A 16353-nucleotide genomic window follows, 5' to 3' on the forward strand; every position below is an offset into this window, starting at 1 on the left:
ATTTAGTTTCTTGGAGAACAGGTAGTAACGTGCTAAAAAAACGTCCCTTAGTTGGTTCCAAGTGAAAATTGAGTTATAAGGGAGCTTAGTGAACCAAATAGCAGCCTTTCCCGTCAGTGAAAGAGGAAATACTCTTAGCCATATCACATCAAAATTCAAATCAGGCCTCGCTACATAGATTTTATACACTGCCCTTACCTTAGCTATATGGACATGTGGTTCATCAGAAGGTAGCCCTGAAAACAAATCTCTAGCAGTGAGTATTTGCATCCGACTACTAGTTACCACAAAGGTCTGGCCTTGTGGTAGAGGGGGCAAGACAAGTGGCCCATCAGAGTCTACAATATTGTCATAACCTCTGTAGTATTCTTGAGGACGTGGAGCGGGATTTTATCCCCTTTGTTGATTTTCACCATGATCATCGAGTAATAACTGACCATGAGCATCAACTGGATCTAGGATGTTCTGGTTTGGATCATCATCGTTAGTACCCAAGTTTTGATTCATATTGCATAGTGTACGCTCTAATTCATGGTCGTAGAAAAATAAGGGTTCTCTTCCTCTCCGTGTATTTGGCATACAAGGAAGTTAGTTCTGCAAGAATAAAAAACAATAGAAAAGTAAAATAAAGAAAATATTGACCAAACTTTATTAACAAGTTTAAGTTAACCTAAAAGTTTTTTGCTCCGGCAGCGGCGCAAAAATTTGATAAGCTCAAACTTAATTCTCAACTAAGAAGTAAAGTGGTCGTATCAAGTAAAGAACCCAACTAATGAGGTTGGGGTCGATCCCACGAAGAAAATAGTTCAGACTTAACTTTACTCTATTATTACTATTATTTAGTCAACTATTTCTTTAGAAAACAAAAGACAAAAAAGGGGGTTTTAAACTCTAAATTAGTAAAAATAATTAACTAAATTAAAGTAACCAACTAACCAATTCAAATCTCGAAGCTTAATCAATTAATAAAAGTATTTAGGACTTAAGTGTTCCCCACAGGTTCTTAATTTGATAATTCTAACTATAACAATTCTTTCCTAGTATCTTGCATGTAAAGTGATAAGTTATATATCTCTAAATCCTTGGTCCAGCATCTAGAAATTTTCACTCCGCACCTTGGTCCGACTACGTGCATTGCTATACTAACCCTTACCTTTACCTCATATTAAGCATTGTATTCGATATTTGACTAAGTTATTACCTCGTACCAACCGACACTAGTCTATTAGATAGTGTACACTAAATCTATGTTGATAATTCTTTTCTTATTATCTACCTCCTTGGTCCAGCGAGTAGCATTAAGGCGAGTTATAACGTTGGTCATCCGTTAAAAGGACTTCTAAACGAAAGAATTATCAATACATGCAAGAGACTATTCTAGAATTAATATTTTAGTTTGATTTTACCTCATTATTCACCCATGGTTCCCACAACCCTAGTTATGGAGTTTAGTTACCCATGGTCATAATCACACTATTCAAATATTTTATATAAGAATTCATGCACTTACTTTAATGAGAAAGAATAAAATCCAAAAATTCACTTGATTAATCAACAAAAGCACCAATAATCGATTCCAGAAAGAGTGTATCAATCACTGAAATTAATCCTTCAAAACTTGAACAAGAGAACTAAATATTCGAAAAGTCTTACCGTCTAACCCCAAAAACGAGGTTTTTCAAACTATTTATAATAAAAATAAAAATCTAATAAAAGAAGGATTCTAATTACTGAAAATCTGTCAAAACGCGTCTGAGTCGACGGACCTCGTGACGGACCTTCGTGGTCACGATGGGCTGTCATGGCCTCCGTCATCCTATACTTCAAAAATTCTTCTACTGCTTTTTTCATTACCCTCAACGAACAGGTATGACGAACCATTTCAAGCACGACGGTCCGTCGAGGGTATCCATTCCATAATACTTTAACTTCTTGGAGTTTGGGTACTGGACTACTCTCTGATCATTACGACGAACCAACAGGACGGACCGTCATGGACTTCTGTAATCCAACACTTAGTCAGACTTCCCATCTTTCTTCAGCAGCTTTTCTCCTCACTACGATACCACCTATGGACCATCACAGACTCGACGGAACGTCATAAGCTCGTAGGTGGTCTTTTCTGCATTTCTTGCTCAAAAATTTATGTGTTCATCTTTGGACAGATTTCCTGCATATAAGGAGAAACTTAAATAAAAATCAATACAAAAAGACTTCTGGACACACACTAAACTTGATGAAAAAGTATTAAAAGTATCGTGAAACCACGGTACATCAACGATAACCACCTACGGTCCGTTGATGGAATTATGGGCCGTCGATGGCTTCGTGGATAACTTCTATGCTGATTTATACATCTCCGCTTTGGACAACTTTTCTGCAAACACAGATAGAATACATTAAAATTACTACAAAAAGGCCCTAGAAACAAACTGAATTTAAGGAAAAAGCATTAAAAGTACCATGAAACCACGGTACCTCAGTACAACTATGAATTTGTATATGAAATGTACTAAGTATGGGTAAATAGATAAAAAGACATAAACATCATCATATGAAGATTTAAACATGATATACACAACCAAGGTCAAACATGAGTCAAATCTTTAAAGGATCGTAAGTCATAAACAAGATCAATGCATTCTTAAAACATAATGAACCTTTTCATAAAACATTTAAAACTAACATACTTTGTTTTTTTGGGATTTTTACCATTGATAGACACTAAGATCATGCGAGATATAACATTGAATTTATGTAACCCTCACATAAAAAAAGATTCTACTTGCCAAGGTAGTCTCAGTAACACTCATTCATATGTTTTTTTATTGATCCACTAGTTTTATCATTTAGGACAATCATACAGGGGTACATAGTTTGGGACAAAGATACTGCTTTAAGGCACCCAGCCTCTGCTAATGGGAGAGCCTTTATATCAAGGTTCTCTCGGTGCTAAGTAAAATCCTAATAGAATTAGTCATCATAATATTTATATTATCATACTTGGAAAGACACGATTGAACAACCAATCCAGTCCTAAGTCATCATAGAGTAGCTCCTAAAAATTATGATTCAAACATGTGTGTGAAAAACTTTCACAACCATGATTTCATAATATGTTATATACCCTTTTAAAATTCATCAATACACATTTCATAAGCATTCTTAGTTTATAAACATTGTTTTTCATTAAAAAAATACATAAATTTCATAAATCATACACCATAAGCTTTACTCATAAAGTCATCATCATAATCAAGTAAAAAACATGGGTTTATATGAAATAAATTGTAAATCATGTGGTTCAATCAATTCATGAAACAAGTAAAATCAAGTAAGACTTATGGAGATTGCATGAAACCCTAATCAAATTAGGTTAAATTGAGTTAGAATCTTGAAAATTATTTGGAACTCTTAGTGAATTGTCACGTACCTTAGTAATCAATGCCTAGCGAAGAAAGAGATAAGGGGAGACTTGGAGCTTGGAACACTAGCTTTTTCCTTGAACATGAGAGAAAATTGGAGAGGATGAACTTGATTATGAATTCGGATTTGAGAGAATGAAAGGGTTTGGGTAGTTGTAGTAGTTTAAAGGTATTTATAGCTCCTATAATTTAGGTCAAAATGACATTATATAGGTATCAAATGCATAGAAAAATAACAAAATATCTTTAAGAAATAACTCGGAGTGACCTACGGGTGGGACCTACAGTTCGTAGGACTTTCTATGCTTATTCAGGTCAACTGTAGAGTCACTTACTAGGGCCTAAAAATCCATTCAACTTCCACGAGACCTTTCTATGTCTCGTAAAAACTTTCTACAGCTCGTAGAGCTAACATGTAAAACTCAAGTTTAAGCCCAAAATTTCAATAAGTCTGGAACATTCCTACGGATCTCATCTACGATTCGTAGTCCAAACGACAATTCATAATGTTCACTCGTAGGTCAATTTACCGGGACTTGACGAATTCCAAAACTCAACTCAAGTCCTACAGTTTCCTTTCTACGACCCGTAGAACTTTCTACGGTTCGTAGATAGGACTCGTAAATTACTGGTTCAGTGCCAAAACTGGACATGTCCTTTTAATTTAAACTTTCCAATTTGTTAGGTTTTACAGATACAAACTTCCAAAGAATTTCAAGTGTTGGTTTGCATCCTTTACTTCTTTACATCTTAATAGCCCCTTCATCTATAGTAGATGGAGAATCATAATAAACACTTGAAATATTGCTTTCCCTACCTCTGGTGGTAGGCAAATTGCACGATTCAAACCCAAATCCATAGGTGTTTCATCCATAGAAAATTCATTTGTAAAATCAGCCTCTCTTTCTTTTTCATCCTCTTGGCTCATCTTGCCCTATTTTGAGAAAGAACAACAGCACAAAACACAAATTCACAAGAACACAAAATGCACACAAGTTTGAATCTAGAAATTAATTAAAAAAATAGTTAACCAATCCCAGTAACGATGTCATTTGTTATAAATGCTCAATTACATCCTTTTTTCAAGGCATAGACAATCGTATGCAAAACAATTACCCAAGGTTATAGGTTGGGCTCGTACGCAAGGATTGAAGATGACAACCAACTAGGTTGGTCATAAAATATGAAAAATCTAAATTTGACAATTTGATATTTGGTAATCTAGTATTTAGAATAAAATTTTAGTATTATAGTACTCGGGTTTGGGTTTGGTATGAGACATTAGTACCACTTGGTATTTAGTATTTCCTAAATATCAAATTATTTACATAATGAATGTCATACATCAATATATTTATACTCATTGTACAAGTTCAAAGTGAAATTAGTTAAAGAATAAGCGTAAAGCATCCAAATACATGTCTTGTAGTTGTATCAAATTTTTTTCTTGTTGTCTTCTTAGTTATTAATATTCTATAATATTGTTTATCCACACAAAAAAATAAAAATAGTTGGAGAAATTAGTGTTAACTTTGTAACACAATCATTTATAACTTCAATATGGTATTACCGAATATCGTACTAAACCAAAGTTCAATTTACCATTTACCGATCTAATGAATCTAAACTTAAAATATTATTATCTACTTTTAAGTAACAATTACTGAATTATTGAAACAAACAACGGACGCCCACCCATAAGTTGAACTATAATAAGCTGAATAATCAAAATAAATTACATATATATAAGGGTTAACTGAACAAAAACTATACAACATAATATATATATATATATATATATATATATATATATATATATATATATATTGTCTAGGTAGTCTCTTATAGAGTCTTAAAAAATGTAAAACCAACACCCAGTTAAGGCAGGACCATAATACACCCAACTAGCACCCTCTAAACACAAACTAAGAGGCATAAGAGATATACTTGTTGGAAAATTATATTCACTATTGAAGCATATGAAAATTATATTGCTTACATGATTAACAACATTTAATTTATGCTAGAACACGTACAATCATGTTAGAACACATAAATTTTCTGAAATTTAATTCATGGATTACCTCTTGAAGCGGGAACATATACTTTCAAGTGAATCCACAAATTAGTCGACAAGGGAGAATCTTTAAACGAATCCACAAGCTAGTCCACAGTTCTGTGCTCTTCTACGGTGCTCTCCAATTAACTTCGGAACTTTCAATACTTGGATGAACAACTATCGTATAGAAAATTTTATCATTACAAGGATTAGAAGAATCCCTATTTAAAGAGATATCTTCCTTATCTAAGGTGGAGAAAAAAATACCGTGTCTTTCCTTAAAAAAGAAAAAAAAACATATACATCTCCCTTTCCTTAAAATAGAAAAATTCACGTCCTTCTCCCTTTCTTTAGAATAGAAAAAGTGATATACTTCTCCCTTGCCTTAGAATAGAGAATGACATATACTTCTCCCTTTTCTTAGAATAGAGAAAGACATATACTTCCCTTTTCTTAGAATAGAGAAATACACATACTTCACTCTTTTCCCTTATGAATAGATTATGAGTTCTAGTTAAATATGGGCACGGTGGGAATCACAATATTAATTACAGAGTCTTCTTATTATAGAAATAATTTCAAATAATTTTTTCAATTATTTTACCATATAAATTACAAATCATTTCACTAGAAATTTGTAATTGTAATCCTCTATTTATATTTCAAAATTTCCCATTAAACACATATGTAATTCCTCATGTTAAGATTACAGATATTGATCAATAAATTAAATTATTGATGAATTTAATTAAATGATCGATTTACTATAGATCACTATTTTACTTATTTCATGTATCGGATTCATAAATCCACTCGCAAGGTTTGACATGATGAAAAATTATAAGCTTCTCAAAAAGACATACAATCAGTCTCTATATCGAAATATAAATTCCATCAACTAAATTATTATTTCACCAATATATATATATTATTAATATCCAATCTACCAAGCATATTGACACATATTAGAATCTCAACTTTTAATAAATCAAAGTGATAGTTAACATATGCATATCATAATAGTTATATGGGGATTAAGAATATAAGTACATTTAATGGTTTAGAGAATATGTTTTTGTCAATGAGTCTAAAACAACTATATCTACTAGATCACGTTCAATATATACAAAATGCATTAGCACAAGAATCTATGCTACAATCCAACCAATGGCATGTTCGATTCGCATATTAGATTCTGAATGAAAAACTCATACTCATAAGAACCGATAATTTAATTCTCTATGAATAAGCTAAAACTTTATACACTAAATCATCTATTATATAAGTAAATAGACACTATCAAACGAACAAATGATCTATTAAAAATCAATAAATTATTATTCAATAATAAATATTATATCTAAGCACATTGTAAATATCAATGCTTGTAGACATTGATTGAATTATTTATCAATGTTTTGGCTTGAGAAAGCAAAATAGAGTTTTTCTGTGTGCTGCTACCGGTTGAAACTAATATAAATTCAGAGATAATGGCGGGCAAGACTCAATAGTGAAGATTTGTTGAAATTTACTATATGGGTTGAATCTAGGAATGAGATAATTCGAGTAATTTATCATTTAATGACATTATCTAGGGATAATATATCTATTCAAATGTTTGGTTGTTAATTTAAAAGGATCTTGGACTCCCAGAGAATCCAAGGGACATGCGTTTAAGGGTTTGGAAGAAAAGAAAATGGAGCCTAGTAGTCCAAACGCTATCCAAACATCAATTGATTTGCTTACGATCAGTCTTTGCCTATTTGAGTTGAAACCTAAATTGCCATGAACACAACCCTATAATATTTCCAAACTCGGTAGATAATATTCGTGTTTATTTCTTGTTATGTTACTCTGTTGCAGTGAATTTTAGTTGTACTAACCCCTCCCCCATTTGATATTTATAACAATGCGTGTTGAGACTTCAATTTGGTAGTTTCTTTGATTAGTAAAATCAAGAGAAGTTGATAACTTTGTTTTTACGTATCATAAACTATGTGTAATAATAACTAAATAAATAAATATTAATAGAGTTGTTTTGCTAACTTTGTTGTACGTATCATAAACTATATGTATAATAAATAAATATTAATTGTTATAAACAATTTGTATTATAGTGAATGTCTAATTATGTGCAGTCCTTGTAGAATATGGTTAGGAATTATACTTGGGGACCAAGTAAGGTTTTCCCTATAAATAAAGAGTTTTCCTTCATTGTAAATAAGATTTACGAATCCTGAATATACTTCAAGAGAAATAAGAAGTTTTTTCTCTTCTCCCTACTTTCTTCGTCTTTTAAATTTATATAGTTTCATAACACGTTATCAGCACGATTGTTCAATTCTTAAAGAATTATGAAGAAGATGGGAAAAGTGCAAAAGAGATCTTGCATAAGTTATGCAATAAGGTACTTATATCTTCAAGGTATGATTTATCTTTATGGTATAATTATTTATGTAACAAATCTGGAGGTACCATATAAAGTAAGTATTTAAAGAGACTTGTCGACTTTCTATACACTTAATTTTGATCAACTGGAAGAGAATTCCTTAATTTATTTAATAATTAAATAAGCACAATTTAGTGAAAGGTATGTTTTCACCTTTATATGAGGTATATGATCTATTAAGCCATATTTATTAACTACTAATGTTGATTATAATAAATCAATAATCTCAATTTTGTGTGTAATTATAATGTATGATCATATTAATGATCATCAAAAGTGATAAAATTACAATTATTTTGAAGGCTTGAGCTTGAGCCTCATTATGAGTAAGACGATAGATTTAAGTTTTACCGCACCAAAAGAATAAGACGATGAATTTATGTCCAATCGCAAAAAGAGGATAAGCATTAGGTTAAAGTCCTGATGCACCATGATGATAAGATATGGGTTCAAGATCCATCGATTTATGACCTAAGACGCTTTTCTATGGATAAGACATTGAATGTGAGTCTCAATGAACCATATTGATGATATAATAATGACTAAAGAAAAACTAATATATTTTTAATGAGAAGTCATGAAATCTACTAAATTTGCTCCATTACATAAAGTGAATATGATTGTAGTGCATAATATGTCTGAAAGAAGACAAGTGATTGAATAATGCACATAGATATTGAATGAGGTACTGAAGCTATCATTATTTGATATGCTCACATATTTGTGTTTCATTCATGAAGAATGAGAAATTTTGATAAATGGTAAAAATACAGATCTATTCTTTAGAGTGAATGAGCTGATAAGCCACCATACTAGACATGAATTTTCTTGTACTGCTTGTTAACAAGACAAGTTAATTGTGAGATCATCATAAACGAAAGTTGAGATTGAATTCTCTGCGTTCTAGGAACGTATACAGAAATTTGTGGACCTAGTCATCCACTTAGTGGATTGTTTAGATATTTAATGGTCCTAATAAATGTTTCTTCTATATGGTCTCATGTGTGCCTATTATTATTTCGCAACTTGATGTTTGCAACAATGTTGGCACAAATAATATGTTGCACAATTTTCTTCAGATTAGTTCATTCAATGAGGTGAAGTAATTGAGAAAAAATAAATCTAAAAATTACTCTTGGATTAATAAAATTGAAATTTACGCATATAATATTGAATCAAAAATTTACTAAATCAAAAGGCACATGACGTAGTAAACTTGGAGTTTACGAGCACTAATAATTTTATCAGTTGGCAAGAATAATTTGGTCATCCCAAAGATGTGCATACTGAGTAATGGACATACATTGAAAAACTAGAAGATTCTTCAAGAATTCTTTTGTTGTTTATTCTTATTACAAGTTGATTGGATCAACTAATGTTGAGATTAAATCTCTAAATTCTGAAAAGTATAAAAGGTGAATATGAGTCCGTTCACCTATCATGTGACATGATAAAAAGATGCATCTATAAGATAATCACATGTGCGTTTGTTGTCAACCAGTAGTTTGACATTCACAAAATTGTTTGTGCAAAAATAATTGAGTTAAGAGTACAATCTCTAAATATGTAATCAAGACAATTTATCTTGATAGTATTGATAAACACTCAAGATGATGTGACACTAAATGTCTCAAATAGTAAAATCATTGTTTTTGAAAATAAAGCTTCATATGTTGATATGAAATACGATATTGCATACACAAGTAGTACGCATCAGACCGATAAATTATGATCAAATTTTCTTTCAATCGATTTATGGTCAAGGACCAAATATTTTTCGTCTGATTATTTTGGTATGTAGTATATAATCAACGAATATACAATGATGCACAAAGACATATTCTCCAAAAGATTGAGATATATATAAGTTTGTCTCACATAAGGGGGAGACTAGAAGCAACAGAAGAATTGTAAATACTCTTATTGAATGTCCCTTAATGATAAATTCTATGATAGACTAATCACTAAATAAAATAATCCTTGAAAAAGGGGGAGGATCAAAGAATCAAAATGATCATAAATAAGAAGATAATGTGCTCTTGGAGAGACTACGACATAAAACTTTATGAAACCTCATGAAAGGGGTAGCTAACTAAAAATAATTAAGAGATGAGATCTGAATGATTTTTGTCGTATTGTGAATCGATATGAAATGATATATCATTGACGACATCTTTGATACGATTGCGCGCAATATTGTAAAAGATAATGAGGATATGAATTCTAGATCTATTAAAACATGCTTGTGTAGAAATAATTATCAAGTGAAAAGTGGAATGATGCATCTTGGTAAGCGTAAATCTTATTTGACTTGCAATCTAGGCACTAGAAGATGTCATACATCTAATATCGAATGTTGTCACTTGACAAAACTAATATGAAAATATCCAATGGGTTCGAAATCTAGCATATACAAGGTTTTGAAAAAGTTGTTTATCATCCTCATAAGGATTAAATAGATTTAAAATGCATAGAGCATATACAAGTATAATTATGCAAGTTGATGACTAGAATTGAAACTCTAGAAGAGTTTTCAAAAGGCAATAGATTATTTCCGTAAAGAAGTTAAAGTAAAAAACTTGCAGAAATCTTTAATCTTGAGGGATGTTTCATAAAAACAGATAGAAGAAAGCATATTTCGTCAAGGTTTTTCTACACTCATGAGCTCCGAAGAAAGGTGATATCAACATGCAACATGTTTGTTCAAGTAATACTATAATTGATATATCTACCAAGTCTCTACCAACTACAACTTTCAAGAAGATGATGCTCAAGATTGGAAAACGAAGATTCAAGTATGTGAATTGATGTTGTCATTAAGGAAGTTAATACGCGATATACTATTTTTTCCTCACAAGATTTTGTCCCACTGGGTTTTCCTTGTAAGGTTTTTAATGAGGCATCCATAATGCGTATTATTGGATATATGTACTCTTTTTCATTCACTAGATTTTTTTCCCACTGGGTTTTATCTAGTAATGTTTTAACGAGACACATAATCTACGACATTCAAGGGGAGTGTTATAAACAATTTGTATTATAGTGAATGTCTAATTATATGGAGTCCTTGTAGGATATAATTAGGAATCCTACCTGGGGACCAAGTAAGGTTTTTCCTATAAATAAAGGATTTTCTTTCATTGTAAATAGGATTTGTGAAAGATTTATAAATCGTGAATATAGTTCAACAGAAATAAAAAATCTTTTCTCTTCTCCCTACTTTCTTCCTCTTCTAATTTATATAGTTTCATGACATTAATAGAGTTATTTTTTGCCTTTTTGGGGCTGGGCTTGACATAATAAACCTTCAAATGAAAAAGAGAATAATAAATAATAAATAAAATGCAGGGGAAATGAAAAAAACCAAACAGGGCCTTATATAGACCGGAGTGAATATAAAAATAAGGTGAGCAGCTAGGTTTTGTTTCTGATAAAGAGAGCGAGCAAGGGAGAGAAGAGCTTAAATTGAGGCGCTTAGTAACTTCTCCCTCTCTCTTTGTTGGCTTGTTGAATCTCCTTCAGGTTCAGTTCCACTCATCATTCATTATGAGCAACGGGAAGGACAACTTCAGTGTTGCCGATCTCAGCGCTGGTAAAACCCCTTATCCCTTTATATACTCTTTTCCATATTTGGCATCAGCCCCCACTTATTTGTTCTTTCTTGTTATATATCTCTAATTAATATCTTTTCTGCAGCTTTGAATGCGGGGGACCGAGCAGACCTTGTCAATGTACTCAAAGTGAGTTGAGTCTTTTTAATACGTCTTTTAAATGTATGAATTTTTGGCTGACGTTGTGGTGCGTTTTATTTGAAGAGTAAACTTCAGGATCTTACTGGGAAACACTCAGATGTACTTGAAAATTTGTCCCCCATTGTCAGGAAGCGTGTTGAGGTTCTCAGGGAGATTCAGGCACGTTCAAAACTTTTATTTTATGCCACTTCACTCTTATTATCCTGTACATTTCTTATCTACCTACAACTCTACTCTATTGGGAATTATTTTACGTATTTCACTTTCAAATTTGTTCTGTACTGCCAGATAGTTGCAAATTAGTTCGTTGCTAATTTGTTCTGTGCCAGATATTTTATGCATCTATGTTATGAACCTGCAACGTTTAAATCAGACATCACCAGAAGTTTGATTTAACCATTTTAAAAATATTGTTTTTCCTATTTTGTGCATAATGAATTTTTTATCTTTCGCACTCCTTGTCGTGGACCTTGTTCAAAATCCTCTGTAATTGAAGAGTTTACTTAAAGAATAGTTCTTCACTCGGTTTTTATACAACACATATTCTCTTTGTGCATGATAAATTAGCTTGAGAATTTGTTTTATTTGAACAAGCATCCATGGAAAATGTTATATCAAGTCAAAGCACCTGACTAATTGGAAGGACTTGGATATCTTAATTAGATTATCGCTATGCTATCTTTCATTGATTAGTTTTGTTTCTGATGTTACACCAAATGTTTGTGTTTTATTCTCTAAATGAAAGAAAAAAGTTTGTTTTTTATTCTTTGACTTAGACTGAAGCACAATTTTGCATTGTACTGTGAAGTGGTTATCCAAGGATAACCTTTGCTGATACTCCGTTCAGATAAAAGTTAAGTCTGTAGTCTTCTCTTACAACAGGACTATATTACTAAGAAGTTAAGTCTGTAGTCTTCTCTTAAAATAGGACTATATTACTAAGCTGACTTTCAGAGGCGTATTTAACTACAATGCAGATAACATGGAACACTTGGATTAGTCATAATGTGCACTTTAGTGTCTCATTAGTTTACTGTTTATTATGTGCATTAGTTTTCAAGTTCTGTTTAACTTAAAACTGAATTTGGATACCCTTAGAAATGTTGTTATTTCTGGAGGCAATCTTCTTGATGCTCAAACTTTGTGTTTATCTGGGTTGTTGGCTTTCTTTTAAACGTTCTTGCTTTTGTGTGATTTTTATATTTGTGATCAGGTGTGATGAGTTCTTCCTCTTTCTTAATTGTGCAGACTCAACATGACGATTTGGAGGCAAAATTTTTTGAAGAGAGAGCTGCACTTGAAGCCAAATACCAGAAGCTTTATCAACCATTATACACAAAGGTTTGTGCCACAGGATATACATTTAACACTAGTACAACATATGCGTTGTTTCTGTGGTATGGGATGTATAGTCAATGTTGTTAAAATACTCATTTGCAGAGATTTGAAATTGTGAATGGGGTTATTGAAGTTGAAGGGGCAACAACCGAGGCTGCAGTAGCAGACCAGCAAGTGGATAAGGATGCAGTGGGTATGTTAACTAACTATGACATTTGAGTTGATTGATTCTTTGGTATGGTCAGTATTTAATCCAGTTGGCTTTTAATAGAGAAAGGTGTCCCTGATTTTTGGATCACGGCTATGAAAAATAACGATGTGCTATCTGAGGAGGTAATTGTTAGGTGCTTTACTGTTGTTACTACAACAGTTCCATTAATTGTCAGTCCACTCATATCAATATGGTCTGTTTTTGTCAATGCAGATTACCGAGCGAGATGAAGAAGCTCTCAAATTCCTCAGGGATATAAAGTGGTCCAAGATTGATGATCCAAAGGGTTTCAAGCTTGAATTCTTCTTCGAGGCTAATCCTTACTTCAAAAACACTTTGCTGACTAAAACCTATCACATGATTGATGAAGATGAACCAATTCTGGAGAAGGCGATTGGGTGTGTCACTACATTATTATCTGCACCGCAACCAAAGTTTATTGATTGATTGATTTTTGACATAATTATTGTCTCCCAGCGGTTTCTCATGTGTTCTCCTCAATCTATAGGACTGAGATAGAATGGTATCCTGGAAAATGCTTGACACAGAAGATTCTAAAAAAGAAGCCAAAGAAGGGGTCAAAGAATGCCAAGCCTATCACTAAAACAGAGCAGTGTGAAAGTTTCTTCAACTTCTTTTGTCCTCCTCAAGTACCGGAGGATGAAGAGGATATTGATGAAGATGCTGTAAGTACTGCTATATGCCTATATCCTTTGTTACATATCTCTTTTGGAGTTCAATTTATCTATAACTATATCCTTATATTGACAGGCTGAAGAACTTCAGAATTTGATGGAACAAGATTATGATGTTGGGTAAGTCTATCTGATGGTAATTTACACAAACATATATTATGACTGTAAGAAAGTGGTGCTGATGATCTTTGTTTTTTCTCCTATAAATTCATGAAGGTCAACAATTCGAGATAAAATCATTCCACATGCAGTTTCATGGTTCACTGGGGAAGCTGCTGAGGATGATGATTATGCTGACTTGGAAGATGACGAGGATGAAGATGATGAAGAGAATGAGGAGGATGAAGAAGATGAGGATGAAGAAGAAGATGAGGACGAAGAGGAGGAAGAAGAAGATACCAAGACCAAGAAGAAGGTACTTAGTTTAACTTTTCCTGCTTCAATTTTTAGCAAGTAAATAATCTTTTGGAAATGAAATGATTATGAAAGCTAACACCTTTCCTCCGTTGCTTGAAATGTCACTGCAGTCAGCTGCTGCTCGCAAGGTACGATCTATGAACTCATATTTTTTTGTTAATTTCATTCAAGATTCTGTCTTGCATACCTTGATAGGAACCTAATTGTTGATATTCATAACATCACAGAAGAGTGGAAGAGCTCCTGTTGGAGATGGTCAGTCTGGTGAGAGGCCACCAGAGTGCAAGCAACAGTAGCTCTTCTTAATGAAGAATGGTTGGATATGATAGTGTCTTGAGAAGTTGGATGAGATAGTAAAAAATTTGTGCAATTTTGATGGTTGGCTTGTTATATATGGAGTTGTGCTTAGAACAATCTGTTAGAATCATTTTTCTTTTAATATTATCTTTTATTCGTTCCCAGTCATTTTTGGTCTTTTTATATTCCTTCAATTTTCGAGGGAGATAGAATGTGATTGAGAATAGCATAACCTATTTTTGTGATTTGTTCTTGGATTTGGATAATTCAATTTTTTCATGAGGTTTTATTTGACGAGTCAATTTATAGTCCGTACAATTTCTTGGTTTTGGTTGGAGATGAAATTCTAATTATATTAGTTTTGAAACAACGTCAAAATTTTTATGAAATCATTTTTACAAGTCGGATACAGGGTGTGTTTGGTATGGAGGAAAATGTTTTCCTACTCTCTTTTGTTTGGTTGCAACATATTTTGTTGGAAAAACATTTTCCTAAGCGACTTGTTTTCCTTAAATCAGCGGAAAACGACTTCTGGAGTGATGTTTTTCCATTATTTCTCCAGCTTGTTTCTCTCCAAGTTTAGGTTTTCCGTTCTTTTCATTCATATTCCTATAAGAATTTTGATGGTATGCGTTTAATAATTATAGTATGGTTTTTGATTGCGAAGTTCTTCAAGATATTCATCTTTCACTTGCTTTTTGCTGAAATAGTTGCTCGTGTTTGAATTTGACTTTATTTGGTGAATTTGTTTATTGAATTTGATATTTTTTGGTTAACCTATGAATTGAGGTCTTTTGTTATTGATTATTTCATATTTTTCTGAGATTTGACTCAAGTATGTTTGATTGTGTGTGATGTTATCTGTTCACTCTTTGATAGTTGAACCAGAGATATGTAGATCTGAAATAGGATTTTAGATTCTAGTTTGTGGATTCTAAAGGGAAAGTTGAAAAGATTTATTGGGTAATTTGGAGGAAAGACATTTTTAATTATGTGCTGGTTTTGGTATTGATTTCCTCAAAATTGATCAGTTGTTCCTATATGCCTTGACAAATTTTCTTATTATGTTCTTTTCTTTTTTATATCATAGACGCAGTTGGAACAAATGGATATGACAAACAAAAATGAAGATGATGCAATAGTTGGAGCTGTAGATATATCTATTTTAGCTTTCGGAGTTGCAATTAATGTGCCTATGAAAATTAAAGTAGTATATATGGAGAACCTTATACGAATAACGATCAAGAAAGGGAATTTTACATGAACAGTATTTTGGATGGAAGTGATGTAAATTGCATACGACATATAAGGATGAGCAAACATGTGTTTTATGAACTATGCAATGCTCTTAGAAGAAATAATTTGTTGCTTTCAACCAAAGCGTGTATATTCAAGAACAAAGTATTAATATTTTTAGAGATTGTTGGTTTTAATGAACGATTTCGCAAGGTTGGATCACACTTCTATAGGTCAATCAAATCTATTCTTCGATGCTTTCATATGATACTTCAAGTAATTTTGAAGCTCTACCCTTTTCTTATAAGACCACCAGATGGTACTATTCAACTGGAGATAAGGAAAAACTATCGATATTATCCATGGTTTGCTGTAACTGACATACTAAAATTTCAAAACTTAAATCATTTTATGAAAAGTAGTACATAATATTAACTTAGTTGTATATAAAATTGTGTAGGAGCAATTATTGAC

At 32.3% G+C, this 16353-nt stretch overlaps 1 protein-coding gene and 1 long non-coding RNA gene across 7 annotated transcripts; one reads left to right on the forward strand and one right to left on the reverse strand.

Moving 5' to 3' along the window:
* Window positions 1-1532: 1532 nt before the first annotated feature.
* On the reverse strand, window positions 1533-5732 carry LOC101249359 (uncharacterized). Of its 4 annotated transcripts, none has more exons than XR_182740.5 (4): window positions 5510-5664; window positions 4243-4359; window positions 2289-2377; window positions 1533-2170 (listed from the first exon to the last, which is right to left on the reverse strand). It is a non-coding gene; the product is annotated as an uncharacterized lncRNA (long non-coding RNA). The 4 variants fall into 4 exon arrangements; XR_741497.4 differs by having other exon boundaries at window positions 1997-2170; window positions 2293-2377; XR_003246848.2 differs by having other exon boundaries at window positions 2016-2170; window positions 2274-2377.
* Window positions 5733-11298: 5566 nt separating this feature from the next.
* On the forward strand, window positions 11299-16103 carry LOC101249078 (nucleosome assembly protein 1;2). 3 transcript variants are annotated; one of them, XM_010322780.4, is made up of 13 exons: window positions 11299-11525; window positions 11630-11673; window positions 11749-11844; window positions 12934-13026; window positions 13126-13216; window positions 13295-13356; window positions 13448-13632; window positions 13743-13920; window positions 14006-14049; window positions 14146-14344; window positions 14457-14474; window positions 14574-14661; window positions 15734-16103. In XM_010322780.4, the coding sequence occupies exons 1-12, from the start codon at window positions 11480-11482 to the stop codon at window positions 14640-14642; spliced, it is 1125 nt and encodes a 374-aa protein (XP_010321082.2). In that variant the 5' UTR covers window positions 11299-11479; the 3' UTR covers window positions 14643-14661; window positions 15734-16103. The 3 variants fall into 3 exon arrangements, with proteins under 3 accessions (XP_010321082.2, XP_025886947.2, XP_010321080.2); XM_026031162.2 differs by having other exon boundaries at window positions 14574-14610; XM_010322778.4 differs by lacking the exon at window positions 14574-14661.
* Window positions 16104-16353: the final 250 nt, after the last annotated feature.

Source organism: Solanum lycopersicum, chromosome 5 (genome assembly GCF_036512215.1).
Source record: "Solanum lycopersicum chromosome 5, SLM_r2.1".
NCBI lineage: Eukaryota > Viridiplantae > Streptophyta > Magnoliopsida > Solanales > Solanaceae > Solanum > Solanum lycopersicum.

Excerpts from the sequence above, each read along its gene's own strand:
- LOC101249078 (XM_010322778.4), top strand. The coding sequence starts at position 11,480 with ATGAGCAACGGGAAGGACAACTTCAGTGTTGCCGATCTCAGCGCTG. Across the intron at positions 11,845-12,933 it reads AGGTTCTCAGGGAGATTCAG|ACTCAACATGACGATTTGGA; the intron begins GCACGTTCAAAA and ends TTAATTGTGCAG. Across the intron at positions 13,027-13,125 it reads ATCAACCATTATACACAAAG|AGATTTGAAATTGTGAATGG; the intron begins GTTTGTGCCACA and ends ACTCATTTGCAG.